The 24757-nt window shown below is 47.4% G+C and overlaps 16 protein-coding genes and 1 non-coding gene across 17 annotated transcripts; 8 read left to right on the top strand and 9 right to left on the bottom strand.

The window, feature by feature from the left end:
• The first annotated feature begins 37 nt into the window (after positions 1-37).
• On the top strand, positions 38-110 carry EDB82DRAFT_t87. Its single transcript has one exon. It is a non-coding gene; the product is annotated as a tRNA-Cys (tRNA).
• EDB82DRAFT_497111 (uncharacterized protein) lies at positions 90-1114 on the top strand. Its single transcript, XM_025733952.2, has 2 exons — positions 90-267; positions 325-1114. The coding sequence occupies exon 2, from the start codon at positions 331-333 to the stop codon at positions 733-735; it is 405 nt and encodes a 134-aa protein (XP_025584807.1). The 5' UTR covers positions 90-267; positions 325-330; the 3' UTR covers positions 736-1114.
• Positions 1115-1425: 311 nt separating this feature from the next.
• Positions 1426-3097, top strand: EDB82DRAFT_523698 (centromere kinetochore component CENP-T-domain-containing protein; the record flags this gene model as incomplete). Its single annotated transcript, XM_065609119.1, has 2 exons — positions 1426-2201; positions 2251-3097. 2 exons carry the CDS (start codon positions 1426-1428, stop codon positions 3095-3097), a joined length of 1623 nt encoding a protein of 540 aa, XP_065464645.1.
• A 15-nt stretch (positions 3098-3112) lies between these two features.
• Positions 3113-4482, bottom strand: EDB82DRAFT_154281 (SURF1 family-domain-containing protein). The gene is made up of 5 exons (XM_025733955.2): positions 4422-4482; positions 4057-4361; positions 3438-3947; positions 3281-3386; positions 3113-3227 (listed from the first exon to the last, which is right to left on the bottom strand). Exons 2-5 carry the CDS (start codon positions 4277-4279, stop codon positions 3128-3130), a joined length of 939 nt encoding a protein of 312 aa, XP_025584809.1. The 5' UTR covers positions 4280-4361; positions 4422-4482; the 3' UTR covers positions 3113-3127.
• Positions 4483-4634: 152 nt separating this feature from the next.
• Positions 4635-6870, top strand: EDB82DRAFT_497115 (uncharacterized protein). Its single transcript, XM_025733956.2, has one exon. It carries the CDS (start codon positions 4951-4953, stop codon positions 6778-6780), a length of 1830 nt encoding a protein of 609 aa, XP_025584810.1. The 5' UTR covers positions 4635-4950; the 3' UTR covers positions 6781-6870.
• Positions 6871-6938: 68 nt separating this feature from the next.
• On the top strand, positions 6939-7925 carry EDB82DRAFT_154304 (uncharacterized protein). The gene has a single exon (XM_025733957.2). It carries the CDS (start codon positions 7044-7046, stop codon positions 7746-7748), a length of 705 nt encoding a protein of 234 aa, XP_025584811.1. The 5' UTR covers positions 6939-7043; the 3' UTR covers positions 7749-7925.
• A 1-nt stretch (position 7926) lies between these two features.
• On the bottom strand, positions 7927-9290 carry EDB82DRAFT_154303 (uncharacterized protein). The gene is made up of 2 exons (XM_025733958.2): positions 9069-9290; positions 7927-8973 (listed from the first exon to the last, which is right to left on the bottom strand). The coding sequence occupies exons 1-2, from the start codon at positions 9186-9188 to the stop codon at positions 7972-7974; spliced, it is 1122 nt and encodes a 373-aa protein (XP_025584812.1). The 5' UTR covers positions 9189-9290; the 3' UTR covers positions 7927-7971.
• A 600-nt stretch (positions 9291-9890) lies between these two features.
• Positions 9891-11286, top strand: EDB82DRAFT_474401 (ubiquitin-related domain-containing protein; the record flags this gene model as incomplete). Its single annotated transcript, XM_065608021.1, has 2 exons — positions 9891-10022; positions 10075-11286. The coding sequence occupies 2 exons, from the start codon at positions 9891-9893 to the stop codon at positions 11284-11286; spliced, it is 1344 nt and encodes a 447-aa protein (XP_065464646.1).
• Positions 11287-11506: 220 nt separating this feature from the next.
• EDB82DRAFT_474402 (uncharacterized protein) lies at positions 11507-12061 on the bottom strand (the record flags this gene model as incomplete). The annotated part of the gene is made up of 2 exons (XM_025733960.1): positions 11507-11747; positions 11865-12061. 2 exons carry the CDS (start codon positions 12059-12061, stop codon positions 11507-11509), a joined length of 438 nt encoding a protein of 145 aa, XP_025584814.1.
• A 461-nt stretch (positions 12062-12522) lies between these two features.
• EDB82DRAFT_497122 (uncharacterized protein) lies at positions 12523-14849 on the bottom strand. Its single transcript, XM_025733961.2, has 4 exons — positions 13499-14849; positions 13187-13452; positions 12832-13140; positions 12523-12783 (listed from the first exon to the last, which is right to left on the bottom strand). Exons 1-4 carry the CDS (start codon positions 14531-14533, stop codon positions 12702-12704), a joined length of 1692 nt encoding a protein of 563 aa, XP_025584815.1. The 5' UTR covers positions 14534-14849; the 3' UTR covers positions 12523-12701.
• On the bottom strand, positions 14850-15906 carry EDB82DRAFT_497124 (Sas10/Utp3/C1D family protein). The gene is made up of 3 exons (XM_025733962.2): positions 15648-15906; positions 15408-15580; positions 14850-15359 (listed from the first exon to the last, which is right to left on the bottom strand). The coding sequence occupies exons 1-3, from the start codon at positions 15826-15828 to the stop codon at positions 15156-15158; spliced, it is 558 nt and encodes a 185-aa protein (XP_025584816.1). The 5' UTR covers positions 15829-15906; the 3' UTR covers positions 14850-15155.
• A 767-nt stretch (positions 15907-16673) lies between these two features.
• EDB82DRAFT_154440 (uncharacterized protein) lies at positions 16674-18305 on the top strand. Its single transcript, XM_025733963.2, has one exon. It carries the CDS (start codon positions 16937-16939, stop codon positions 17984-17986), a length of 1050 nt encoding a protein of 349 aa, XP_025584817.2. The 5' UTR covers positions 16674-16936; the 3' UTR covers positions 17987-18305.
• Positions 18071-18858, top strand: EDB82DRAFT_154392 (PDCD5-related protein). The gene is made up of 3 exons (XM_025733964.2): positions 18071-18253; positions 18305-18396; positions 18446-18858. Exons 1-3 carry the CDS (start codon positions 18230-18232, stop codon positions 18723-18725), a joined length of 396 nt encoding a protein of 131 aa, XP_025584818.1. The 5' UTR covers positions 18071-18229; the 3' UTR covers positions 18726-18858.
• Positions 18859-18990: 132 nt separating this feature from the next.
• On the bottom strand, positions 18991-19850 carry EDB82DRAFT_427403 (ubiquinone biosynthesis protein Coq4; the record flags this gene model as incomplete). Its single annotated transcript, XM_025733966.1, has 2 exons — positions 18991-19637; positions 19691-19850. 2 exons carry the CDS (start codon positions 19848-19850, stop codon positions 18991-18993), a joined length of 807 nt encoding a protein of 268 aa, XP_025584819.1.
• An 804-nt stretch (positions 19851-20654) lies between these two features.
• EDB82DRAFT_554595 (uncharacterized protein) lies at positions 20655-21594 on the bottom strand. Its single transcript, XM_065609633.1, has 2 exons — positions 21216-21594; positions 20655-21163 (listed from the first exon to the last, which is right to left on the bottom strand). Exons 1-2 carry the CDS (start codon positions 21306-21308, stop codon positions 20726-20728), a joined length of 531 nt encoding a protein of 176 aa, XP_065464647.1. The 5' UTR covers positions 21309-21594; the 3' UTR covers positions 20655-20725.
• EDB82DRAFT_523711 (uncharacterized protein) lies at positions 21369-22479 on the bottom strand (the record flags this gene model as incomplete). Its single annotated transcript, XM_025733969.2, has 2 exons — positions 21369-21553; positions 22092-22479. 2 exons carry the CDS (start codon positions 22477-22479, stop codon positions 21369-21371), a joined length of 573 nt encoding a protein of 190 aa, XP_025584822.2.
• Positions 22480-23042: 563 nt separating this feature from the next.
• On the bottom strand, positions 23043-24225 carry EDB82DRAFT_523712 (uncharacterized protein; the record flags this gene model as incomplete). The annotated part of the gene is made up of 3 exons (XM_025733970.1): positions 23043-23155; positions 23206-23768; positions 23819-24225. 3 exons carry the CDS (start codon positions 24223-24225, stop codon positions 23043-23045), a joined length of 1083 nt encoding a protein of 360 aa, XP_025584823.1.
• Between the last annotated feature and the right edge of the window lie 532 nt (positions 24226-24757).

Consider the following 24757-nt stretch of genomic DNA (forward strand, 5'->3'; position numbering starts at 1 on the left):
ATACCCAGTTTCAAAAGTTCTTGCAGTTCAATGACAAGGATCGATAGCTCAGTGGTACGAGCGAGGGATTGCAGATCCCTAGGTCGCGTGTTCGATCCACGCTCGGTCCTAACTTGATATTCTTTTGCCAAGTTTTACCATTTTGCCTAATCTTACATCTGTCTCTCACATAATCGTCAGCTTACCAGTGTCCTTTATAAAAGCTGGCCTTGATTTTTCGACGTATTTGACAACTCTTTTCTTCGTTTGACTTGTATAACTAGCGAGGTGCGTATAATCTTTTGAGGTTTGACTCAACCATCACCAACACTAACAGAATCCTAGTACACCATGGCTTCAGGCTTGTTTTCCGACTTTTCTCTATGGCATATTCCTGCTGTTTTTGTAGCCACTGCTTTTACCTTTGGTGGTCTTTTACCTTTCATTTCACCTGCTCGGGCTATGCGAGAATATGGCTTACCAGAGCGTATTGCCAACTCACAACCCGCCCATACAGCCTTTGCCATCTATGGAAGTAGAGTATCCGCATATGGCCTGGCCCTATGGTATTTTTATCTCAGCGGACAATACAGTACCGTTGACACGTTGATAAGCTTGACGTTCTGGTGGGGGGCAGCTGATCTGTACGTCTGCTTGAAAGCAGGGGCTCCAGGGACAGCGGCTTGGAGGCTTGCGAGCAGTGTCTTACTTAGTGGCTGGGGCTACCTGGGTTTAACTGCAAAGGGATCTTTATAAGCCCTTTATAGGTCATTCATGTCAGTATCATTCAACTGTTTCCTTTGAGAAGCCATATTGTATCTACAGTCGGGCTACATAGTTTCAACAGTATATCTTTGATGAAAGATGAACACTCAATACAAAAGACTCCATATACACATTAGTAGAACGCGGCAAAGGTCTTAATTAAACGATCCTAATGTATATTAAGCTCATCTGGCACATGCGTGTTGGGAAACTTGGGCCTTTGAGAGCAACTCTGGTAGAAGATGTTTAAGTATTCAATCTGTGCAGCCAGATAATGTTGTTGTTGAAAGCTTTGAGAAAACTCATAAGTCCTGGGATAGAAGAAGGATCAAAAATACAAATTAATCGCAATGCATTTTGTGGCCAAGCTACACGCCCAAAGATTATATACAGTACTTTTAGGACGACCCCATCAAACAAATTAAGCTCAGATTCATCTTCAGACTAAACATAGTGGTCCGTGCATTTTGTACAGTGTTTAGAGAGTCCCCTCGTCGCGTCGCGTTAGTATTCCTGGGTATCTATCTACCTAGGTACATCATGTACCTACACAAAAGACAATAATGCGCTCCAGTCAACTAGGCTAATCAAGTTGAATCGCTTATGGACCCTTATTCTGAGACGCCTGCTCTTTGAGCATCATCCTTCGAGTACCTATTCCGCATCTAAATAAACACCACCATGTCAAGTCCGACATCATCACCACCCAAGGCGGCATCGCAACAGACGCCAGCGCAAACTCCTTCAAGAACTCCTCGCAGGGCAATCAGCGCTGAGCCTTATTCTGCTCGCGCATCCGTCCACACTCCTCTAGATCGTACTGGCACCCGTGATTTCCGGGCCTCTCTTCGTCGAGGCACTCCTGCCTCTGCTGGCCGATCCAATGCGCCAACTCCCCACGCCAAAGCCGCCCGAAGGCTGCTCGACCAACGCCGAACAGCAATGTTTACTCCTGGAAAAAATCGCAGGCAAAGCATGATGCAACAGAGAGAAACACCCTTGGATATTCTGCGACATCTCGGTCGAGCACTTGCACCCAAAAGCCAACCGATTCAATATTCTTCTTCTTCATCTCCTGGTATACGAAAAAGTTCATCGCCGGCACAGCAGGGGCAAAGCAACCTTTACGACAACGAAGACGATGATGACGATGATGAATTTCTTACTCGACGTCCAAGACTTTCGTTGCCACTGGATGAAGATGCTTCTAGTATGAGCTCAGAAATTCCACCACCACGATTGTCACAGTTGGATGAAGATAATTTCACAGTTCAATCAATTGAAATGCCTCGACGATACGCGGACAATTCTCGGCTATCTCGAGGCAGCCCAGGAAGTGAGCGCATAAGTGACTATTTCAACGAGCCTACAGAAGATATTGGTCAACAGTCAGACTTTTTTCCTGGGTTTCTGGAAAACCTCGATGCAAGAACTGGTGAAGATGTCTCTTTGAACGCGTACGTCACCAGCAGTATAAGTTTGTGGCATTGACTAATCCAGACACAGATTCGAAGCAGACCAAACCCGGCGGATGACAGAGGGTAGAGGAAGTGACTTTAATCTGGATATGCCAGAGGGTTTGGATGATCAAACAGTCTTTCAAATGTCTGACCCAGCTGATGGTTTACAACAAACGTCTCCCATTGTTGATCAATCAATCGCAGAAGCCAGAGGCGATGACGCTCGTGATCCGCAACAAAATGTCGTATTTGGTTCCGACTCTGATGGTGGAGCAGACTTTGGCATGGATGGTTGGGACTATGAGGGTGGTATGGACGATCACAGCTCAATAAACGAACTAGAACCAGCTATGGAACCGACCATTACAACCACAACACATCTACCGGCTGAAGACAGGCTGCCTCGTGGATTGAAAGCAAACAAAAAGCGAAAACGAATCTCACAACATGGCATTGAATATCCATCACTCCCCCCAGCTTTTGTAAAGAGGGTGGCACAGACAGCTCTTCAATCGTCAGGTCTAAGCAACCAGCGTCTTTCAGCAGAGACGCTAGATGCTCTTATTCAATCTTCAGAATGGTTCTTTGAACAATTGGGCGATGATCTAGGAGCGTACGCAGATCACGCCAAGCGCAAGACTATTGAAGAGAGCGACGTCTTGACACTCATGAAAAGGTATGTCATCTCTGGCCAGCTCCATTTTTTTATTCTAATATCGTACAGGCAACGCCAGATTGGACCTCGTTCTTCCATGTTCTCTCTAGCGCAGAAGCACCTCCCAAGAGAACTCCTCCAGGAGCTGAGAATGCCGGTGCCACAACCCATCAAACAACGCAAGGCAAAGCGTGTGTCGGATCAAGGTGACGAAAGAGAAGTGGCAGAATATACATGAGTTTACATGACATGCATGGCACAGTTTAGTTTACAGGCCCTTTGAGCGGGCGACACGACGAGCAACGTCGTTTGCGGGCTTCTTAACTACCATCCAAAGCATGATGGAGGTTGCAAAGCACAGACCGTACCTAGGATCAAGGGTCAGCTCGCCGGCTCGAGTTGGCATAAGGATTCAACTTACCAGGTAAGGATGTACTGAGCGTGGTTATTTCGCAGGTTGACCTCTGCGGGCCGGCCATAAGGAATACCTCGAGATTCCCAGTCGACCATTTGCATAAATTCGGGTTCTGGTATCGTTAGCAAGTTATGAGATATGAATGATCATGAGGATAGTATACCCGTAGTAATCTCAACCCATACAGGCTGAGCGCCGGTCAATGCAGCCATCTGCTTCACATCCGGGAAATAAAACATGCCCTTCTCGGGTTGGTTTTCGGGTGTAAACATATTCTTCTTCCATGGCTCTCTCAAGAGTCCCTCGACTGTGACTTCACCAGTTGGCAATCCATCGGGTCTCGTCCTCTTGTCTCTGTGCTTCTTGTCGATCCAACCTCTGTTGACTAGAATTGTTGTGCCATTCTCTCGCTCCAAGGGCGTAACAACCATGTATCCGTCTGTGCCATCACGCATGCGAGGCCCGATAAGCATCTCCTGGTCATGTCTGAAATGACCTGTTGCTAGCACGCGGCGGTAATCGAAGTCGTGAATGGCATCAGGGTCGATGGTGGGTGGTAGAGGTAGAGGGTCGCGGATAAGACGGTCTTCAAATTTGGCAAGGAGCTCTGACTTCCAGCCTAGGCGTTGGACTTGCCATGTCCCCAAGATGAATGCCGTTATGGGAATGATAGCTACATCAATTAGTCTATATTCGATAGTGGAAAATGTCATTCGATGATGCATTGGGGAGAGAGCAGTAGTCATAGCATCACCCCAGGACCATTAGTGAGAATATCATACCGAGGATAATGAGGCCAGGTCCATGACGTTTTCCCGCGCGGACAAGCTGGGGAGGTCCGTCTAGAATAGAGACGAATTCTGGGTCATCGGCTGAGGGCTGCTTCTTGCGACGGAAGAAGGAGGATGTGAAGTTTCTTCTTGGTGGTGCGCTGGTGAATCTTGTGCAGCGAGGAACTTGTCTTGAGATGCGCAAGCTGCGCAAAAGAGTCTGTGGCGCATTCATTGTGTCTGATGGCGCATTGAAGTTCAAGATGGTCGTGATAACCCGGACTTGAAGATTGTGGGTCGACCCACTTACCCTGAAGCTGGAGTTGGAACAGTCAGTCAGTACCTTGGTACTCAGTCTACTAGAAATGGGTATTTACATTTAGATCAATCAGTCCAAATTGTATGTTGAAATATTGAAATATTTCACACGGTATAGATACGGTCATGAGAGACGTGCACGATCCAGACAAATCCATACCAGTTAAATATGTTGATGGCATTTGCACACCATCACGACTCGAATCCATTCAATGAGTCAGACTGTTGTTGAACAACACACCCCGTCAACAAACAACTGTCAAGTTTGCCAGTTTGCTACGCTTACAGAGGTTAATCAATACCATCGGTCTATTTAAGCCAATAATGATCGACTTGGTACCACTGGGCCAAGTTTGGAGAACTAAAAGATGCTTAGTTCTGACAAGTAGTCATGAACCAACACCAATAGTAACAACTATCCAATGTACTAATTCCCAATGAATTTACTCCCCCTTTCGAATAATCAAGGTTTGATCTTGGAAACATCGTCATATCTGAGACATTTGACAAGTTTATGAACCCAAGCCACGCTGCGAGTTGTCTCAATTACAAAGATGACCGCCAGTCTCTACTTCACCAAACAATACAATGCAGTCGCATTCTTCCACGGAACATCACAATAGAGTACGACTCGGAACAAAGAGTTGTACAGAATGTCGCCGCCGAAACGTGAGCTGTGTATTTGACGAGCGTCAAAGAAAGTGTCGTCAATGTGTGGCTCACTCTCTTCTTTGCGAGTCGCAACAAGTACCACAACAATCTTGCGATGAGAAGGACCGAATAATACATGAATTGAACCAGTTTGTCACTCAAGTCGAGTCGCGTATGGTAGAAATGCAAGAATCCATCAGAATCTTGACAAGCCAACTCGACAAATGCAACGTTGCTGGCTCTGCTGACTCTCCCGAGAGCCCTCAAGACAATACCACACCAGAAGATTCACAACTGCAAAACCTCAAAGAAACTCCAGACAATGAATATGTGTCCCAGACTCCTATGCCGCAGTTGGAGTTGGTCCCGGGCGACCTCATCTTGAATCCACAGACACTCTTGAGGATCCTGGACTACTCCTACTCTGGAGATCAACTACGATCCAGTCTTATGCTGTGGCCTTTTGCAATAATTCACAATAATCAAGATGAATACGGAGTCTTCTGCAACCGCGACAAGATATTCGATGCATTGCAATCCAGAGACGTCGGGCTTGTATCTAAATGCCTGGTCTGGATCTGTCTTCTCCTCTCACAATTACCGAAAGACTTCAAAGATGCCGAGACTGGCTTACCTCTGTGCCCCGAAGACTTCATCGATCGCATCCTCACGCAGGTATCAATATTATACCTTGCAGACTGCACACCGGCTTGCAGTATCGACTCCATTGAAGCGCTAGTTCTTCAATACGAGTTATTCATTGCAATTGGTCGTCCGAGCAAAGCATGGAAATGCATTAGAGCCGGCATTGAGAATGCTCTATTACTAGGCCTTCATCTTCGTCAAAGCCTGCTGTGGGATGCTTTATGGATTCGAGATCGTCAAATATCTCTCATTATAGGGCTGCCTTATGGCACCCCCAATTCAGATATACACACTCCTGGCCTCGACACTTTGAGAAAAATCGGACTGCTGTCAGGATTTATTAGCGACAGAGATCGATTGCGCCAAGACACGCCTTTCAGTGTAATGACAAACATCGTCGACGAGATGAAGGGGCTCAAAATCATGATACCAGATGAACGGGCAGAAACTGACTTGAACTCTGCATTTCCACCACTCGGAAATGCCATCATGAGGCTCTACAAACATACTCTCAATATAATGATTCATTTGCCTTATTCTCAGTTTGCGGGCTACGACAAGCAGTTTGAGTACACCCGTATCGAAGTTTTGGAATCAGCCGAAGGAGCAATACAGGCTCACAGGGATATTAGTTTAAAGACAAAAGTTCTATACGACTTTCTTGCATTCAACGCTGCTATCATGCTCGTCGTCGACTTGGCAGCCAAAGAGACTCCGAGAACGATGGAAGAAGAGGAACGCATTTGGACTGTCATTACAGAATTTGTTAGCAGGCTAAGGAAGACGGGTGAGGTTTTGGAGAATACAACAGCTGAACAGGCAGCCGATGTGCTTGAGACATTGCATGCTGCATGCAAAGGCAGGTATCGGGGTCAACTCTACCCATATCAAGTGACTATACCCTACTTTGGTAGAATCCGTATCAGCCGCCAGGCTGGCGAGTCGGAGGCTGCAAAGACTACTGTTGAACTCGAATCGAGCGTATATACCTTTCGAGTGCCGCCAAATGAGAAGTTGACTAAGAACGAGTTGACCGATGACTGGACCAAGATAGATCTATATGAGTCTTATGGATGGAGGGGCATTTACACATTCGTCGATGACGTATCAGGCTTGCCATAGATAGATGTATTGTATAAATCATAGAGATGCCGAATTCACATTATGGTTTGGTGTTTAATAGCGAGGTGACCAATCACTGCTACTAGTCGTTGAAGCAATTCCCACCAAGCCCATGCATAAAGTAACCGAACTATTGGCTGTTTGATTGCTTTTCTGTTGTCCTATTAGTCTGCGCTATAATATATAAATCCTGTCACATTCCCTTCCTGCATTCGCCCAAAAGTTTAGATCTCCATCTCACCGACATTCCACTACCACCCACGATGGCCTGCTGTAGCGTCTGCAAGAAAAGCGAACCGGGGGTTTCCCTCAAACGCTGCGCTAAATGCTTGTCGGGATCTTACTGTTCCAGGGAGTGCCAAAAGAATGACTGGAAGCACCACAAAAAGGTTTGTGGAAAGGGATCTTCTGCATCTCCCCAAGCGACTGCGAGCAGTGGATCACCGCCAAAGGGACTCGACCAGCCTATCCCTGATCCCTTTACTCGCCTGGACAATCGAAAATACCTGCACAATCGCCCTGAGAAGGATGTCTACCGCCTTCTCATCGACTGTTACCGCCTACGTGTCGAGGACATGTACAAACTTGAGGGCGAGATGATGGAGGATAGCCTGTACAGTGGCGCCGAAGATGGATTGGCTGGGTTCCAAGAATTTATTGCCAAAATGTCGGCGAAAAAAGGACTTCTTCCTTCCTGGTGGACACCAGAGAAGCAGACAGAGTGCGAAGAGTTCGGCATGAACTCGCCAGAGCAGAATTTGAAGTCTGCGACTGATAAAGCCGGTATTATTGAACACTATGGAGATTCCCAGTTTCCCATGCAGCTCCGTATGCTGGGCGAAGCAGTCTACGGCAAAGCACCAGGTGGAGGTGATGGTACAGCTATGAGAAAGATGCTGGCTTCCATGGAGGCGGGTGGCATGGATGGAATGGCTACCACTATGTTTGATGCGTCTCGTTTCCGATAAAGAGATTATATAAGGGGAAAACCTCGAGATGGATCTCATGGACATCGCTGAGCACGGGGTAGATTGCATGGATGCACATACCATGTTAGAGGCCTGACCGCGGGTTGACTTGCACAATTAGAAAATACACGGTCGGGACCTTTGAGAGAAGCATTGCGGCCAATGTCTCTTTTACAGAGTCGTAAAGAATCATGCTTTTGAAAGGAACCTCAAAGCCAGATCGTTATTCTTTAGTTAGCGTTTCTACTGTCGTTGCAACCATTGCCTCGATTTGTTGCCACCGGCGTCTCAACAGTTCCCTCTGACTGCTCGTACCACCCTCTATCTCATCAATGTCGCTTCGAGTTTTCTCAATAACCTGTAAAAAGTCTTTCAAGGCGGATAAAAGGATACTGTCCACTTCTATCTGCGAGGACCGTCCATCCTCACAAGCGTCAAAGAACCGTTGCCACTGTCCAGGGGAACAGCATAGAATTCGAAGGGCCACTTGGGTCCGATGACAACCAGGAGTCTGATCGTCAAGTGTGTATTTGCCGAGAAAGCCTACGCTTTCCAGCTCAGCGCGCTGCGTCTTGTTGAGGAGTGGTAGTATCACTTCGTCCAGGTAGACCTCATCCCAGCGATTCGTATCCAGAATGAAGCCATATTCTGTCAAAAGAAAGTCGTTCGAGTGAGGCCCATAGGAGACGTAGACTTCCTCGCCTTGCTTATAGGCTCGGTCTGCTTGAACGCTGTATCCGAGAGCAGAGTAGACAAGTTTACACCCTTGGTCTACATGGTTGAACAAATCTGCAGTAGGCATACAGACTAGTCGATCAGAATGAGCGTAGCCCTTCATCTTCGGCATGCTATTATAGAAAGTTCTGGTATTTACTAAAAGCCAATTGTAGAGATAAGCGTCTCTTGTCAGCTTCGGAAAGGCTTTTAGGACAATGTCGCACTCCCGTCGGAACGTGGTGTTTTGATTTTCCAAGATGTCTTTGGCTCGCTTGGGGAGAAGGGCTTGAAGTTCACTCGGCCACATCATGGGCATTCCACCCTCTAGATCTTCTCGAGTTGGGAGGACTGTTCTCCAGATGGCAAAGTCGTCACTGTCGTCAAGCGCAATTTCAGCAGCCAAGATCCCGTGAACTGAGACGCCATGAAGAGCCTCTTTGATGTGCTTTGGAACTGTATCAATGGTGCGAAGAGATTTTGTTGGCACAAATAATATGGTATCGTTTGCCTAACTCGTCAGCAATTGCAACTTGACACTCCGCAGTGATGAGTGTAGGGAAAGGGAAAGATGTCGATAGCCTGGCTCTTCCAGTTATGACTTACTCTGATATCACGAACTGCAGCAATACCAATACCTCGCCCAGGAAAAATCCGAGGTTCGACATTTTTCAATTTGACGCCTTTCCCTTCGGCCCAGGGCATGAAAGCTGGGTCGATAGACATTTTGACCGAAGTAGTAAACGTTGATAAATTAAAAATGAGACAGACAAGTTTATAACTTTCAGCAAGACGGTAGCTCTTCCGAAGACGGGCGATGAGTCAAGGAGAGAAAGTGTATCTTTACTAAAAATTAATCAGTATCCATATTGAGCGACGATTTTGACAAACTCATAATACCTTCTTTCTTATGATATCTTTATAATGTTCCAAGAAATATACTCTGAATAAAAGCCTTCCTCTTCTATTCTTGGTTACCTGGCACTCACTTTATTGCTCTAGACACCTTTCCTATCCTGTCTTCCGTAGCTGTACATAGACTGTTCCCCATGCACTTTGTTGGACTAGGTAGGCGCTGCGCCCGGGACCTGGCCAGCATTAAACAAAACTCACTTTATTGCTGAGTCAGCTCGGAGGCCACGTTTGTACGCAAGTGTCGCCTGGTAGTGAAAGACATGATGTATTCAGGTTCTCTTTGAGAAAGTACAATTAGAGTATACTTTCCGATAATCATTTATTGCATTGTTATTTTACGTGATAAATATTGTTCTTCGCAAACAACGCTTGGGCTGGCTTTTGCATATATGCATATAAACTCAAGGGAGTTTGAGACACCTTTCTTCCTTCCACCTTTCAACACGTACGTCGCGGTTGTCTTACAAACTCTCACTTTGGCACAATACACTATTATTCTCCAACTAGACCGCGATGTTTTACCAAGGAACTCTTCAAGAGGGCATCTCAACTGCCGTCGGCCAGCAAAAGCTAGTCCTGTGCTTCGTTGCAGATGAGACCGACGAGAGCACGCAGTGGGAAAACGAATTCCTGACCGATGATACAGTAGGATTTTGATGATCTACAGAGCATAATCGGGGGCTAATCCACGGTGTAGCTGAGCGACTTACTCAATGAGAAAACTGTTGCGCTTCGTCTTCAGGCGGGATCCGAAGAAGCCGGATATTTGGCTCAAATCTTTCCACTACCGCGGACTCCTACGGTTGTTATCATCAATAATGGCGAATTAAAAGAGTACATTACACCAGGAACTAGCAAGGAAGATTTCTTGCGGAGAGTTCAGACAGCGTTCAACTCCGCATCCTCAGTGACGACGCCTCAGCCGACGTCAGCTCAACCCCCAGCCCAAGTTACCCCTCAACCAGCGACACCCACAGCAGAACAGACGCCAACTGTATCTTCATCGACATCTGAAAATGTCCGTCGGATATTGGCCGAGAGGGCTACCAGACTGCAAGCGCAAAGGGAAGAGAATGAGCGCAAAGTTAAAGATGAGCGCGCCAAGACCAAGGAGAGGGCTAAAGCTGAAGCTGAAGCTGGAATGACCACCGACAACGCCCGGGCTCACAAGGCTGCCGAGGCAGTGAAGAAGAAGAGACAGCAGGACCAAGAGGAGAGAGCCAGAATTCTCAAGAGAATTGAAGATGACAAGGCAGAACGACGCATGCGCGCCGAGGAGCGCGAAAAGCAAAGGATCGACAACATGAAAGGTGGCGACGTTGCCGCATCTTTGGTCAGCGCACCAGAAACCAAGCTGGCAGCTTCGACAAAGACTGGCGGAATGACAGCTCTTCAAGTGCGTCTCTTTGATGGATCAACATTGAGATCGCGCTTCAAGACGAATGCGCCTCTCAAGGAGATTAGGCAATGGGTGGACGAGAACCGAAACGATGGATCGCAGCCGTATACGTTCAAGCAAGTTCTTACGCCTCTTCCTAACAAGAATATTGACGAAACAGAAGAGGATAAGGCGATTGGCGAGCTTGGTCTTTCCCCTTCATCGACACTGGTTCTCATCCCAGTCAAGAAGTACACGTCTGCCTACGATGATGACTCACAAGGTATTGTGTCAAGAATTATTGGCTTTATTCTAAGCATATTCTCCTGGATTTTCAGTCTTTTTGGATCCGGTGATGAGCGCGCAGCCCGAGGATCCGTCGGACCTACCAGTTCCCGGGAACGTTCCCGAATTCGGGAATTCCAGAACACGAGCGACCAAAGAGATCAACAGTTGTACAATGGAAATTCGGTAAGAGTTAACATCACTAATCACGAAGTTGCTATTGCTAACAGCAAAGCTGAATTTTGAGCCACGACCAGAAGAGGAGAAAGACAGTTAGGTTTCCCAATTCGAGTGGGTTGAGTGAGATCTTGTTTGTATTATACAATTGGTTGTGTCGAGATGTAACAGTAGTATTCCTACCAGATCTCTACTAGCACACACGCTGTCAGGGGATTTATCCCCGATGTTGTTTCCTTTCCCATAATGATATCAAGTCTTTTTATTCGTATAATCTCCAAGTCAACGCTTACTGGCTAGAAGCAGCCTGGCAAGCCTTGAGCTGTTCAAGATACCAGTTGCAAATTTGCATGTTTCCGTTGTTGTCGTCCATGCACTTTGTAAAGTTCTGGGCAATACCGGCGCAGTTGTTCTGGTTCCAGGACTGCTCTTGAGGAGCAGCTTGAGCCTGGACGGGAGCGGCGGGCTCGGAGGAGCCACCGAACAGACCACCGATGGCATGGCCTACTGAGGAACCGATAGCGACACCGCTGTAAAAAGTTAGCTATAATTATTCCAAGCATAATGTAGTCCGATGCGCTCGGAGTTTGCGACAGTATAGCCCGAGCTCGCAAAGCGCTAATCTTGTATACGAAGGGAATGCTTACGCAGCAGTGCTGGCCATTTGACCGAAAAGTCCAGGACCCTGAGAACCGGCAGCCTGAGGAGGCATAGCCTGGGCAGGAGGGTGAGAACCGGCGGGAGCAGCGTGGGTGGCGGCAGGTCGAGTCTGCTGGGGCTTAGGAGCAGAAGCAGCGGCGGTAGGGCGCGAAGGAGCGCGACCGACGGATCGTTGACGAGGCATTGTGAGGATGGTTGTGAGGTTCGGTTTTGTTGATGTAGGTGGTGTTTTTGTTGGTAAAGTTCAAGATGGAGGAGGGATATTATGAGGAGAAAGAATACCCCAGCGACACGGATTTCGGAATGAAAGGGCTGACCAGTTAGAAGCCGCAAATTTCAACGAGGGATTGGGATGCACGATCGGTAGGGCCTCGGTAGAGGTATCTCCCTTCAAGGTGTCAGAAACATTGCGCTTGGAGCGTGGTAGACAAAATTAATAAATCAGCTTGTGCTACTTAGAACCAACTTTTTTGAGTCATCTATTTCTGTAACCTAAAGCTTAGAGGACATATTTTCTGCTACCCACTAGGTCCCCAATGAACAGGGTTCAGAGATCCAGAGCACTCCAGGACCTTCCGTTGAAAGCCGCTGGGAACTTTTTAGTGGATATCCATTAACTGAGTCACGGGCTTGTTAAAGGCTGCGATTGATTACGACTACATGAACCACGGAGATATCGGGCATTTCACGATTCAAGAGATTAGAAATGCAGTAAACAGTATCAGTAAAGCAGTATCGCTTTTTATCCCTAGATTGTACTAGAAATCTGTTTCACTGTATCATAAACCTATACTCCATTTTCATACATCTCATCAACAGTTCGTTTACGGGGTGCATCTACCCATGTAACGAGGATACAAGCAAGCCTCTCGGACTGTCCAGAGCTTGAGAAGCCACGCCAGGAACCTGAATAATCGTCAGTAAAGATCAAACGCTTAAAGGACAAACACATACCGCTCAGCTCCCAAGCCGTATCCACCGTGAGGAGTGGATCCGTACTTGCGCTGGTCAGTGTACCAGAAGTAGCCTGTAGGATCGATACCCTCTCGCTTGTAACCAGCCATGAGCTCCTCATAATCCCAAATTCTCATGCTGCCACCGACAATCTCGCCAACACCAGGCATCAGAACATCGACGGACTCAGTAACGCGGGGGTCATCCTTAGCCTTGGACATGTAGAATGACTTGATCTCGACAGGGAAGTGAGTAAGGAAGATGGGGCGGTTGATCTCGTCGGTCATCTTTCGCTCAGCAGCCTCGGCACTATTCCAAGTTAGTTTGCGCATCTCTAAAAGTATGAGACACTTACATGTCGTCTCCGAAAGTGTGGTCGTTGCCCTCCTCGTTCTTGATTCCACGCTCTCGTAGCCAGTCAATGGCATCGCTGTAGCGCATGCGCAGGAATGGTCGAGAAGGCTTCTGGAAGTCAGGGTTGTACTTCTTGATGGCCTCGGCAGCGGTAGGGTTCTCGAGGGTCAGGTCAATGACACGGCAGATGACATGCTCAAGATGGTCGAGGAGGTTGTCGAAAGTGATAAAGTCCAACTCGGCCTCAACGTGAGAGTATTCAGAAAGCTAGACAAATTAGCTATTGACCAAAGCACTATAGGTAAGTACTTACATGGCGACGGGTAAGAGACTTCTCAGCACGGAAAGACTTCTCGATACAGTAGCAGTCACCAAGGACTGGCAGGACAGTCTCGAGATAAAGCTGACTGGACTGAGTCAAGTATGAAGTCTCGCCATAGTAGTCAAACTTGAAAAGAGTAGAGCCACCCTCGACTTGAGTCTGCACAAGAGCAGGAGGGCTGACCTTCTTGATATCCAGCTCCTTATACACGGTATGGAAAGCATCCTCGACAATATCGCGAACGAACATGACGGCGGCGGGTTTCTCGTGGCGGAGAGTGAGGTGTCGGAGGTTCATGAGGGTGTTGGTATCACCATCGACAGGGACGATGTTGGTGAAAGCATCATCACCTCCGGGAGCCTTGGCGATAACTCGGAAGTAGTCTGCGCGGAGTTCGCGATCAAGAGGAGCGTGAGCACCAGCGGGAACCTCCCAGAGCTCACCAATAATCTCAAGAGAGGTCTCTCGGGAGAGTGTAAGAGCATCGTATGTCTTGGAAAGATCGCCAGAAAGGAGACACTGCATGTAGTAAAGACCACGTCGCAGAGTGACAAAGATAAGACCACCCTGCTTGGCCACACGGTTGACACGGCCCTGAACGGAAACACGCTTGACGCCCTCTGTAGGCTCGTCCTTGCTCTTTCGGAGAGTACCAATCAAAGAGGAATCGGTCTCCTGAAGGCCGATCGAGACAGGCTCGGGTAAGGAAGGGTCGTTGGTGATCTTGATCTTCTTGGCCTCCTCAAGAACAGCAAGACGAGCAGCCTCATCCTGAGCATCCTTCTCGGCACGCTTGGCAGCAGCCTCGAGCTTCTTCTTTTGACCAGCAGCGTAGGCGACAGCCTTCTTCAGGGCCGACTTGGCAGCGGGCTTGTACTCCTCATCATCCTTCTTTTTGACCTGGTACTCGGACTCGGCGCCGTGGCGGAAGTAGGCCTCGAGGAGGGACTTGAAGGGGGCGGACTCGGTGCCCTGGATCTCGGGGAGATCGCTTCCAGCTTCTTCGTCGATGTAAATGACCGCCATATTGCTGTTGTGGTTTTGTTCTTGTCAATGCGAAATCAGAATTCGAGTCTTGGTTGGGTTGGAGGGGTTTGCCCCGCGATGCTATCGATGGTGGGGTAGAAAATTATTAGTCACTGGGCTTATCTTCCCACTTCAATCAATTATTGGTGTATGAAAAGACCAAAAGTTACAAACATAGGTAGGTCAAGATAAGAGAATGGCCAAGGAGTTTGTTGATACTTGAATGCCTTTTATCTCGAGTTTATAGGTCGATGGTCAATTGAGTCATAATCTGGTCCGGTGTACGGATACGGAATGACTCCCAGTTTCACAGGCATACATATCATGAAGCAAGGCGAGTTTCATGAAACCATTTGTTCAATGACGGGCTTTCTATAGAACATCAAATTCCCTCCAATCAAGTAGATTAAATATTCCCAAACGCCATGCCCTGGTTAACTCAACTGCATCAGGAAGCCTTCAACCTGGCCTCCAAATATCTGAGCCTTTTTGGAGTTTCCCTCAATCTTTCTGGGTATCTATAACTCTTTGTTCAAATCACCCTAATCCTTGCATGCCAGAGCTCAGCATGTCTGTCCTTTGCAGCGCAACATCGCCCACGACGGCATACTGTCACTTGACATTAGTTCTTTGACTTGCTCTTCTTGCCTTTCTTCTGCTTCTTCTTGCTTTTATCTTTTCCCTCATCAACAGCGGAGCCTGGCTTAGATGGGACAGGGGACTCTTCAGCCGGTCTCTTGCGGTTCTCAACAGACTTCAGAAGGGCCTTGGCCCGCTCTTCTGCAATTTTTTCAGCAAGCTTGTTGCTAATCGTCTTGTTGTCGGCCTAATGATATGTTAGTGTTGGGTCTCAGAGTATTGTGGATTTTCATACCAAATCCGCCTTTAGTATACGTGCTGCAGCCTCTTGGTTAACTGTGAGATTTCGCGACTCTTCCGCTTCAGGAGCCTCAATGTTCTTGATCTTGCCAAAGTATTGCTGAATTCGCTTGATTTCATCAAGAACGGCTTGTGTTTGGGTATCAGAGCCCTCCAATTTAAGTGATGCTGTCGCGTTTGTTAGCTCATCTATGGTCGCGATAAAATAATTGAGAAAGCCTTAGTAAACACCCACAGAACAAAAGAGATTCAATTGCATAAGCTGTCAGCGAGAAAAGCTTTGCTTTGTCCAACAGGGGCAATTCAGAGGCCATGCCTTCGAGATTACCGAGCAAAGGCTGAAGAGTTTCCTCGAGATCATCGAGCTGATCATCTAGCCGGTCAAGATCCGGCGTGATATCCTTGACGTCTGTCATTTTGATGTTGCGAAATCTGAATGTTGTGATACGCGAGGTTGAGATGATCAATCACGTCGCTGTCGCATGAAAGACTTCGCAGCGCAGAACTTGACATGAAGCCTAATAGGGACTAGTGATTTTTCGCATTCATGAAGCGAGTGATATGTAACTAGACGGTATACGAACAACTCATTCCTGGCCCACTCCCATTTAACTTTCAGAGAACCCGCCACAATAGGTACTGACTGTCACTGAAGAATAACATGGCAAACGAAGTTGAACGAAAACAAAGAAGTATTCAGTTAAAAACCATTCAATAAAACTCATGTGACATAGATTTTCTGCTTTAAGTCTTGGCTGATTTGAACTACCAAGAACGGTATCGGAGCCAAGAATTGACCAATGATACATGTACAGATGATCAGTTAGTCCTTTGACCCGGCTCCTCTAATTGGTCACAGTCTTAATTTGTATTTCAAGGGAAAAAACGGACTTCCCGTCGCCGCTCGGAGCCGTAATTATCTCGACGCATCAATCGTTAATATCGGCATCACCACTTTCACCCCGACTCGCCTCTTCTGACGATCCTACCGCAACATAGCCAACGATCTGTTTACTCACCGATAACAATATACACGGTTCTATACACAACATCGACTTCAGTCTCACAAATCTGTATGCGCGTGTGCGCCATAGTCTAATTGTTTCGGCTTCATAGCCACAAACTTCTCTTCACGACACAAACACAACCGTCAAAGTGGCGATCTTCACCCAGTCACGGGCGACGGCTCAAATAGCCAAGTGGTCGACCCGATGTTTTCAATATAGTCCTACGAGCCACACGCGGCTCTTCGCTTCGGCAGCGAGCACAACACACCATAAGGAAAAAGCTATTTTACCAGAACTAAGCGGACCATCTCCCTCGCGACCATGGCAAAGCTCGGAAAACAAGGCATCGATTACACCAACATCAAATAATTCTTCGTCACATTTTTACGTCCCCTCGGTCATCCTTCCGGCCGAGGCCGCAAAATCAGGGCCCGTACACAAAATTCATATATTGGGTGAAGATGCGAGATCGAGATTCATTGCTCACGCCCTGTGCAGTGTTTATGACTCAGTGGAGATGCTCCGATTCCGAGACATGCCTAAATCACGATATCGAAACGTTGAGGAAGCACAGCCAGAACGAACGAGGAAATCCGCATATGCTGAGAAAAATGCCGCCATAGTCGAAGGGGACAAAGATGAGGGGCACGAAGCTGCACAGACATCCGACCGTTCACACATCGATGAGTTGATTGTCACTGGTCGTGGCTTTGAAGCTGTCAAGGCAATTGCCTCTGTTAAAGACAGGATCGATGACAAAACATCGGTATGCCTTTTGAACGAAGGCATAGGGGTTCTCGAGCAAGTCCGAAAACATATACTCGACGGAACACAACCTGAACCAAAGTTTTTCTTGGGACATATGAGCCACGCATTGGTATTCAACCGGAATCGGGACTCCGTCAAACAATTAAAGGCCGGGCGAACAATTCTGACCAGCGCCAATGAGACACCAGACACATCAAAGGAGTTACATGTATCTCTTGGCGAGCCTGCATTGATGCAATCACTAAAACACGCCCAGTTGCTTCAGTCAGACTACAGTACCTATGACCAATGGCTTCGGTTCAAACTACCCTCCCTGATGTTTGCCGCTGCTGTTGAGCCCGTGTGCGTGCTTCTCGATTTGCCATACAACGGTCTGACGACGAATCGGTCAGGGCAAAAGATGATGAACCAGCTGTTGGGAGAGATGGCTCTGGTGACAGAAAGTCTGCCAGAAGTTCAGGGCTCACCAGATCTGATAAAATTCCTTCGTGGCGAAGGTCTTAAAAAGTTCTGCTATCGTCGTATCACAGGCAAGGCCAATGCCCCAAGTGAGCTGCTTATGCGCATCAACAAGGGTTTGCAGACCGATATAAACTACCAGAACGGGTTCTTTCTGAATCGAGCCGAGACTCTTGGCATTGACACACCTACAAATAAATTGATAGTACATATGATCAAGGCAAGGCGTCAAGAGGCAATAGAGAAGAGGAAATCATTTATACCAGTGGAGGAGACATCGGCTACAGAAATTAGAGAGCGGGCGCGGCGCCGTGGATTGCCAAGAGCCAATTTCACATAAATATCGTATTTGGGGTAGCCTCTGAGACTTGATTATAATATTATGAATATAGAATACCTACCCTCAGATTACTGTGATTCTTATTTTTATACCGGCGATCCTTTCTATTACTGGTGGGGCAGGTAAAGGTCCACTCATTGACCCAGCCAAGAAACAACAGGTTAGGTACCTAGTTCATGAGGTGCAAACAACCCCGCGACAGGCTGATCTCCTGACTTACAACACCATAACGTAACCGAAATCATGGATGACGCAGAGCTTGATCAGGTAGAAAATGCAGTGCGCTCAATTAGAAGAAGATACTAATATTGCATACAGATCCGAAAGGCTCGTCTAGAGCAACTCAAGGCCCAAGGTGGAGGTAGTGGTGGAGGTGGTGGCTCTGGGCAACAAGAGCAGCAACAGCGCCAGTAAGGTTTGCTTTTTCTTCAATGACAGCATCGCGCTGACCCAGAACAGACAACAGCAGCAAGAAGATGCTCGGCAACACATCCTTAACCAGATCCTTCACCCTGAAGCTGCCGACCGTCTCGGCCGCATCCGTCTCGTCAAGGAGTCGCGCGCCGCCGACATCGAGAACCGACTTATCACACTCGCCCAGACGGGCCAGCTGCGACAAAAGGTCACCGAGACACAGCTCAAGGAGCTTCTAAATGCCATGTCAGAGAGCAAGGAAGAGGAAAAGATTGTTGTGAACAGGCGCAAGGCTTGGGATGACGATGATGATTTGGACTTGTAAGGTGCTTATGATACCATGGAAAGGGTTTGTGGGCGGGGCCTGCTTGTGCTTCGAATGAGAGGAAGTAAAATGAACGTGGTGACATCGGTGCAGATATCAAGATCTGCCAATATTTTTTCCCTGAGCAATGCTCAACGAAAGGCGCATTTACGTTTCGACAGTGTACGACTCTATATACTTTATGTGAAAGATTCAATCGACGCTTCATCCGGCACCTCCCAACTTCTAAAAATGTACAGATTTTACACAAAAGGAAAGCAAGGAGTTATAGACCTTGTTCTCTGAGCTCCTTGAGCCTCTTCTTCTCTTCCTTCTCCCTCCTTCGGATGTCTCTCATATCAGGTGGCTGCTCAATACCAAGCTCTTTTCTGACATCATTCACATCCTCTTCAAGTCTCTCCTCCCAAAACACATTGATTATCTCTTTGCTTCGTGCTCCGTTCTTTAGGGCCCATGGTAGATATGTCGATGCGAATCGTTGTCTCTCACTCTTCTTCATAGTAGCAGCCGCAAAAATACTCAATCCTGTCATGGGGAGCAGTGTGTTGGCAAACTCGAACGCCTTGAGAGCAACTTCACCCTCACGCACGATAGGAAGACCTGTCAAGGCATGGTAGAAGTCATGGCATTCGCGATAGCGCTGCATAACATATGCGCACTCTTCGTTATCGATGTAGCGTACTGAAGCTCGGGTGTCGGGCGAGACACCTTCTCGATCGAGCCATCCAACGTAGGCACGACCAACACTATTCTCAGGCATTGCGCGCAGTGCGTCAAGGGATAGGGTTTTGGAGGATATTCGGGGTCGAGCTCGGAGAATGCGGCGGCCTGTTGGATCAGCGAGCATAGCGTCGCGCAAGCGATAGATGAAGTAAGGTGTAGCTGTTGCTTCGCCTGTAGCGGCAATGAGGTCTGAAGATAATTAGCCAAGCATAGGACAAATCACATGTTTATCTGGAGCGTACCATGACGATAAGGATTGAAGAAGGACATAACACTAGCTCCAATGGCCAAGCCAGCCCGCTCAACCCTCGTCAATGGTACATGGCCCTCATAGAGTGGTGGGGGGCGGTTGCTGGTAAAGCTCCGTGAAGAAGAGCATGATGTGCAGTTCAAAGCTCTCATGAGGGTTCTTCCATGGCAGGCAGATCCAATTGATCGCAGTTTTGGTAGTGTTCTCTCCATCTGAATTTGTGCGGGATGGTGGTTCGATCATAAAGGTACTATCTAAAGGCGAATAGAAAGATCCCTACGAATCATGACTAAGCACAACAACGAATCAGCGATCACACAACTACTTACATCTGTACATCCTCAGTACCTAGGAACCGATAATTTATACATTCTCTCATTTTCTATGGATTATTCTTAATGTATGCTTACACGATGCTTATAAGAAGCCACCAAAATCATAGTAAGAAATAAGTCAACTACAATCCTAGTAGTGCTCGATTACCTGTTATTACCGTGCAACTCTCGCCAGGCAGCAGACTTTGTCCGGTAATGCTTTTTGAAAATATATTCCTTGACATGTCTCCGATATACTGCCACCCGCTGTATAGGTCATAACCGCCCCATGCCAGTCCTACGCCTTCGGGTCGCTTGTAAACCGGAATGTGACTGCGGCAAGTTGCCGAAGACAGGTTAAAGTCAGTGTCAGTAGGAGCCAGATATGTTGGTGAGTGAGAAATCAAAGCCCGTGCCTTGTGGTCTTGTCCAAGAAGACTGCCAGGCTCCCAGAACATGGAGTAGTCAGGATTTTTGTGCTGTGTGCCATCGCTTTGTTGCTTCTTCGCGCCTACCAAATTTAGACATCTCGCCCCATCGGGAGGTTCTTCTCCAGCTTGGACCTTGGTTGCCAGACCTGACATCATGATGCCTTTTGCAAACACTGAAGAAGTGCTACTTGTAGGATTATCGGCCAACCAAACGTCATGCAGCTTGTTCGTACATCGCGAATCTTTCAAGCCGTCGATGCTCCCAGGGTAAAACCACTGCTTCTAGCCAAGTAGTTCGGATACATCAAGCTGTGATGGGGCGATTCTTCTGAACTCGTTTCGGTTGCTGTCGTGATTGTATCTTTCGACATAGATCCAGGGTTGTCGCGTCTTGCCGTCGTTGATAATTTGTGAGAGGAACTCGTTTTGCTCATTAGAGTATCCGTCTGGACGATCAACAATGGAAATTTCACACTCATTCTCGAGCTTGGCCTTGTCGTTCTTGAGCTCTTGGGGGTATGGTTGTGGTTTGTGAGGGTAGCGTTGCAAGTAAAGATGTTCTTCTGGGCAAGAGATTGGCACACTTTCCATCAGAGGCGATCCCTCATCATCGTAAGAGTCGATAGATTCTCGTGGCAGTAAGGTTGGTTCGGGATCCTTGTTGTGTTGAATGACAGGCTCCTGAATGTTTGAGTTGACATTTCCATGACGACCTCGTTTCTACAAGCTATTGTCAGCCGGTTCAAAAATAAGATACACATTTAGAGTCCACACGTATAAAGTTGGCAGTAACTGATCTAGTAGTAATGTTCATTCCCATGAATGCAGCACCTTCTAGAACAGCCAGTGCGCAAGTAACATCCATTTCGGACTGGAACTGGACCCAGCAACAGCCATCATGGAAGCGATCAATTGGATCCTTGGTCTAGGGCCAAAAGAATATGCCAGATAAACTAGCTCCAGCGAGAAAGTTTTCGAAGTCTGCGATTTGGGCGTCGTAGTTGATGTTTCCGATGTAGACAATAAGACTCGCCGTGTTAGGCTCATCTTCAGAATCACAGAGCCGTTTGCGGGAAGACATTGTAGCCTGCAAGAAAGCATACTCCTGTGCTATGAGGAAGTTGAGTTTTTAAATAATTACGAGTACTAAGGTGGGTACTAGGAGAAGATGTAGTGACACGGTTACACTGCTTAGCAGTGCATCACTGCCCATCATAAATAAACACTCTTAGATTTGAGCAGGTTGACAGAGAGTTTATTAATACAGCCCATATCGATACTACCTAGCGGGAGGAGGGGGTCTAGGTCTGGATATCTACGGAATAAAGAGTATCTTCTTACCTCTTGTTAATTTTCCAGGTACATCTTTGGCCTATTCATACATTGTTAATGAGCTTTAAGGAAATAACAGATCAGCGCCTTGAAATTGTATTTCGACTCTTATGTTAATATTGAAGGTGTTGATTAAGTGTTCCTTGTACAATCTGTTGTCTATCGGCATTGATTCCTCCTGAAAGAGTGTGAATATTCATTCTGTTAAAATTCAGCTCTGCTTCAGACTCCCCTGAGCTAGGAAACATAGATTGACCTCCTAATCTTACTACTTATGCTTCCAAGGACTAATTTTTCTGATAATCTGACCTCATACAGATATCTTCCAAGTGGTATGGTTGCATGGCAGCAAAATGCCGGCGTACCGCATCCTTTGACTCCTTCCAAAGAATACCTTTATCGTTCGGATAAGACATCATGAGAGCTTTAGGAGCTATCATTTCAAGGTGGAACCCTTTGTCGATGACGGTTGATAAGTCTTTGTTGACCGAGGTAACCATGTCTTCGATTGCCCGCTTCCATGTCTTGTCGCTCTCCTTGTGCCATAAGGTGTAAATCAAGACGGTCGGAGATCTGTCACGGTGGCCGAAATTGATAGTCGTCTCCTCTTCGATGAGACTGTTCTTGAGACTGCGCGATGTCTGGAGGGAGCGGTCCCTCTGAGAATCCCAATGGGGAACTCGGAAGGGACGGCCAGGCCACATGGCACTTAGTAGCGATGACGGGATGCAGATGTAATAGGGGATCCATCGTGTGTTTGTGTTTGTGTTTGTCTAAGGCGTAATAGATCAGGGACATATGGGCAGATACCCCTTTATAAACATCAACATACCTTGAGAATAAAATTGCTGCGTGAACTTTATCGCACTATGACTCTTAGGTACAGAGGGACGAAGTCAGTATCAGGCTTGAAAGCACGTAGAACCACCGAATACGTCAACATACAGAGTTTCGGATAGAAAAAAACTCCATCTTCAAGAGTTAGATATTGTGCAACCATACATCACCTTGTAACTTGACTCACGCCGAAACTTAAACAAAACGCTCTGTTGACGCCAATGCCTAACCTTACTCCATAATTCTATGATACAATGAACAGTTATCCCTTTCCTCAATCTCTTCTGCAACTTGGCCAATAGTTACCCCGAACCTCGGGGAAAATGAAAGTTTCACACGTCAAGTTCTTTGCTGCAGCAAATTTCCAGCTTGTGGTTTGCCAGCATCTGATTCCCAACGATTGGGTTTATAGCCATTGTCAAATAGTCGGTTATTCACCCCTAGGTCTCTTGGCTCCATGGGGGTTCCCCCAATCGCCACCGCCACCCTGGTTCTGGTTGAAGCCAAAGCCCGGGTTGAAGCTGTGAGGCATACCTTGAAAGCCTATATCATGTCAGTTACGCACTGAATTAACATTCAATGTGGTGACTTACCGGGCATACCATTGGGAGCCATCATGCCCATACCCATGTTGCCGGGCATACCCATAGGCATCCCACCCATCGGGTTCATGTTCATCATGCCGCCTCCTCGACCACCTCGCATACCACCAGGACCCCCTCGCATGCCACCCCCCATCATTCCGCCGCGGTTGTTGAAGCCAAAGTTACCACCACCTCCCATAGATCCGTTGTATCCGCCTCCCATGTTGTTGTTGAATCCACCCATGTTGTTGTTGAAGTTACGGTTGTAGCCACCCTGGTTCATGCCACCACGGTTGTAACCGCCCCTACCTCCTCGAAAGCCGCCTCCAGAACCACCAAAGTTGCCGCCCATGTTGTTGTTGCCACGATCATTATAAGTAGAAGGAGCACGGCTTTGGTCCTTGCCTCTAGTGGGAGCGTCCTTGGGAAGGGTTTTGAAGGGGTTGATGTTGGGATTCCAGTAGGCCAACGTGACCTTTTTCTGAGCACCTTGGCTTTCAGCAAGAATCTGTTCGATACGGTGCTTGGTAGCTGTCGACGCTTGGGGAGAGTAGAATTCAATGTAAGCTTGTCTAAAAAAGGTCAGCCGACTCCATCATTCCTCAGTACTGGATCCACGTACCCTTTGCTTTTGCCATTAACCTTGTGTTCGCTGAAAGTAATGTCTTTAATCTCATCCTCGCAACCAGCGTCCCGAGCCCAGCCTCTGATATCGTCGTCCGTGTTCCACCAGTTCAGTTCTGAGATCATGAGTGATGTTGTTGCTGCTTGATCAACTGGTCGACCATCCTCCTCTTGTTTTCGCTTGGTCCCTTGCTGGGATCCGGATACTTGGTGGTTGGAGTCATAGTTCTCGCGCGCATGATTGTCCTGGGCATGGTGCTCGTCCATATTTTGGTCATCATGACTGTCCCGTCGATCATCCTCTTGGTGATAGTCTTGGTTACTGCCATCGTTTTGCTGACCGTCCTGCTGCTGTTCGTTACTTGCGTCGCCGTAGATATCGATTTCGAAATCTTCTTCTGCCATTATGATAGATTCGGTGCACTGGGCAAGTTAATGTCGTGCAGGCGGTCTGGAAATAAACAAAGAGGGAATGATCAATGTGATAATTAGGCTGAGAAATACAAGAGTTGGCCTCTGGTCTTTACACATAAGTAATCAGCCATTGAACTTCCATCGCAAACAAATATCGCCTCATAACCCGGAGGTCTTTCGCGCCAGAGACAGGAAATGATTTGGACTGGAAGCTTGCAATACGTACACTCCGTGTAACAAGAATGGGGCCCTGATAGAGGTATAGCCTCCTGATATGGTACTTGACTCAAAGATGCGATATTGAGGACGAAGCTCTGTGCTCGCAATCCTCACTTCTAGCTCCTGATATATCTCGAGCGAGCGCTTAGATACAGATAGGGAGCAATGGAATAGAGGATGCCGTCAGCCCGATCAACCCTTCTTTCCTAGCCTTCGGTTCACCGATCGCTTGCAACCAAAATCTTTGCCAGAGAGCGCCCAAGTTGCGTGATAGTTGCAGCACACTTGAAGCGATACGGTGTCG

The sequence above is a fragment of the Fusarium venenatum genome (assembly GCF_020744135.1).
Source record: "Fusarium venenatum strain MPI-CAGE-CH-0201 chromosome Unknown EDB82scaffold_2, whole genome shotgun sequence".
NCBI lineage: Eukaryota > Fungi > Ascomycota > Sordariomycetes > Hypocreales > Nectriaceae > Fusarium > Fusarium venenatum.

Coding starts and splice junctions, on each gene's coding strand:
- EDB82DRAFT_154281 (XM_025733955.2), bottom strand. CDS start 4,279: ATGAATGCGCCACAGACTCTTTTGCGCAGCTTGCGCATCTCAAGACAA. Junction 3,948..4,056: donor ACCTGGCCTCATTATCCTCG/GTATGATATTCT, acceptor TAATTGATGTAG/CTATCATTCCCATAACGGCA. Junction 3,228..3,280: donor GCTCAGTACATCCTTACCTG/GTAAGTTGAATC, acceptor CCTTGATCCTAG/GTACGGTCTGTGCTTTGCAA.
- EDB82DRAFT_154440 (XM_025733963.2), top strand. CDS start 16,937: ATGCTCCGATTCCGAGACATGCCTAAATCACGATATCGAAACGTTGAG.
- EDB82DRAFT_154303 (XM_025733958.2), bottom strand. CDS start 9,188: ATGTCTATCGACCCAGCTTTCATGCCCTGGGCCGAAGGGAAAGGCGTC. Junction 8,974..9,068: donor CTGCAGTTCGTGATATCAGA/GTAAGTCATAAC, acceptor CTGACGAGTTAG/GCAAACGATACCATATTATT.
- EDB82DRAFT_554595 (XM_065609633.1), bottom strand. CDS start 21,308: ATGGATGTTACTTGCGCACTGGCTGTTCTAGAAGGTGCTGCATTCATG. Junction 21,164..21,215: donor TTACTGCCAACTTTATACGT/GTGGACTCTAAA, acceptor AATAGCTTGTAG/AAACGAGGTCGTCATGGAAA.
- EDB82DRAFT_497122 (XM_025733961.2), bottom strand. CDS start 14,533: ATGGCGGTCATTTACATCGACGAAGAAGCTGGAAGCGATCTCCCCGAG. Junction 13,453..13,498: donor AGTCTCTTACCCGTCGCCAT/GTAAGTACTTAC, acceptor TAATTTGTCTAG/CTTTCTGAATACTCTCACGT. Junction 13,141..13,186: donor CACACTTTCGGAGACGACAT/GTAAGTGTCTCA, acceptor AACTTGGAATAG/TGCCGAGGCTGCTGAGCGAA.
- EDB82DRAFT_497115 (XM_025733956.2), top strand. CDS start 4,951: ATGCAGTCGCATTCTTCCACGGAACATCACAATAGAGTACGACTCGGA.
- EDB82DRAFT_154304 (XM_025733957.2), top strand. CDS start 7,044: ATGGCCTGCTGTAGCGTCTGCAAGAAAAGCGAACCGGGGGTTTCCCTC.
- EDB82DRAFT_154392 (XM_025733964.2), top strand. CDS start 18,230: ATGGATGACGCAGAGCTTGATCAG. Junction 18,254..18,304: donor ATGACGCAGAGCTTGATCAG/GTAGAAAATGCA, acceptor TATTGCATACAG/ATCCGAAAGGCTCGTCTAGA. Junction 18,397..18,445: donor CAAGAGCAGCAACAGCGCCA/GTAAGGTTTGCT, acceptor GACCCAGAACAG/ACAACAGCAGCAAGAAGATG.
- EDB82DRAFT_497124 (XM_025733962.2), bottom strand. CDS start 15,828: ATGACAGACGTCAAGGATATCACGCCGGATCTTGACCGGCTAGATGAT. Junction 15,581..15,647: donor AATTGAATCTCTTTTGTTCT/GTGGGTGTTTAC, acceptor CAAACGCGACAG/CATCACTTAAATTGGAGGGC. Junction 15,360..15,407: donor GTATACTAAAGGCGGATTTG/GTATGAAAATCC, acceptor ACATATCATTAG/GCCGACAACAAGACGATTAG.
- EDB82DRAFT_497111 (XM_025733952.2), top strand. CDS start 331: ATGGCTTCAGGCTTGTTTTCCGACTTTTCTCTATGGCATATTCCTGCT.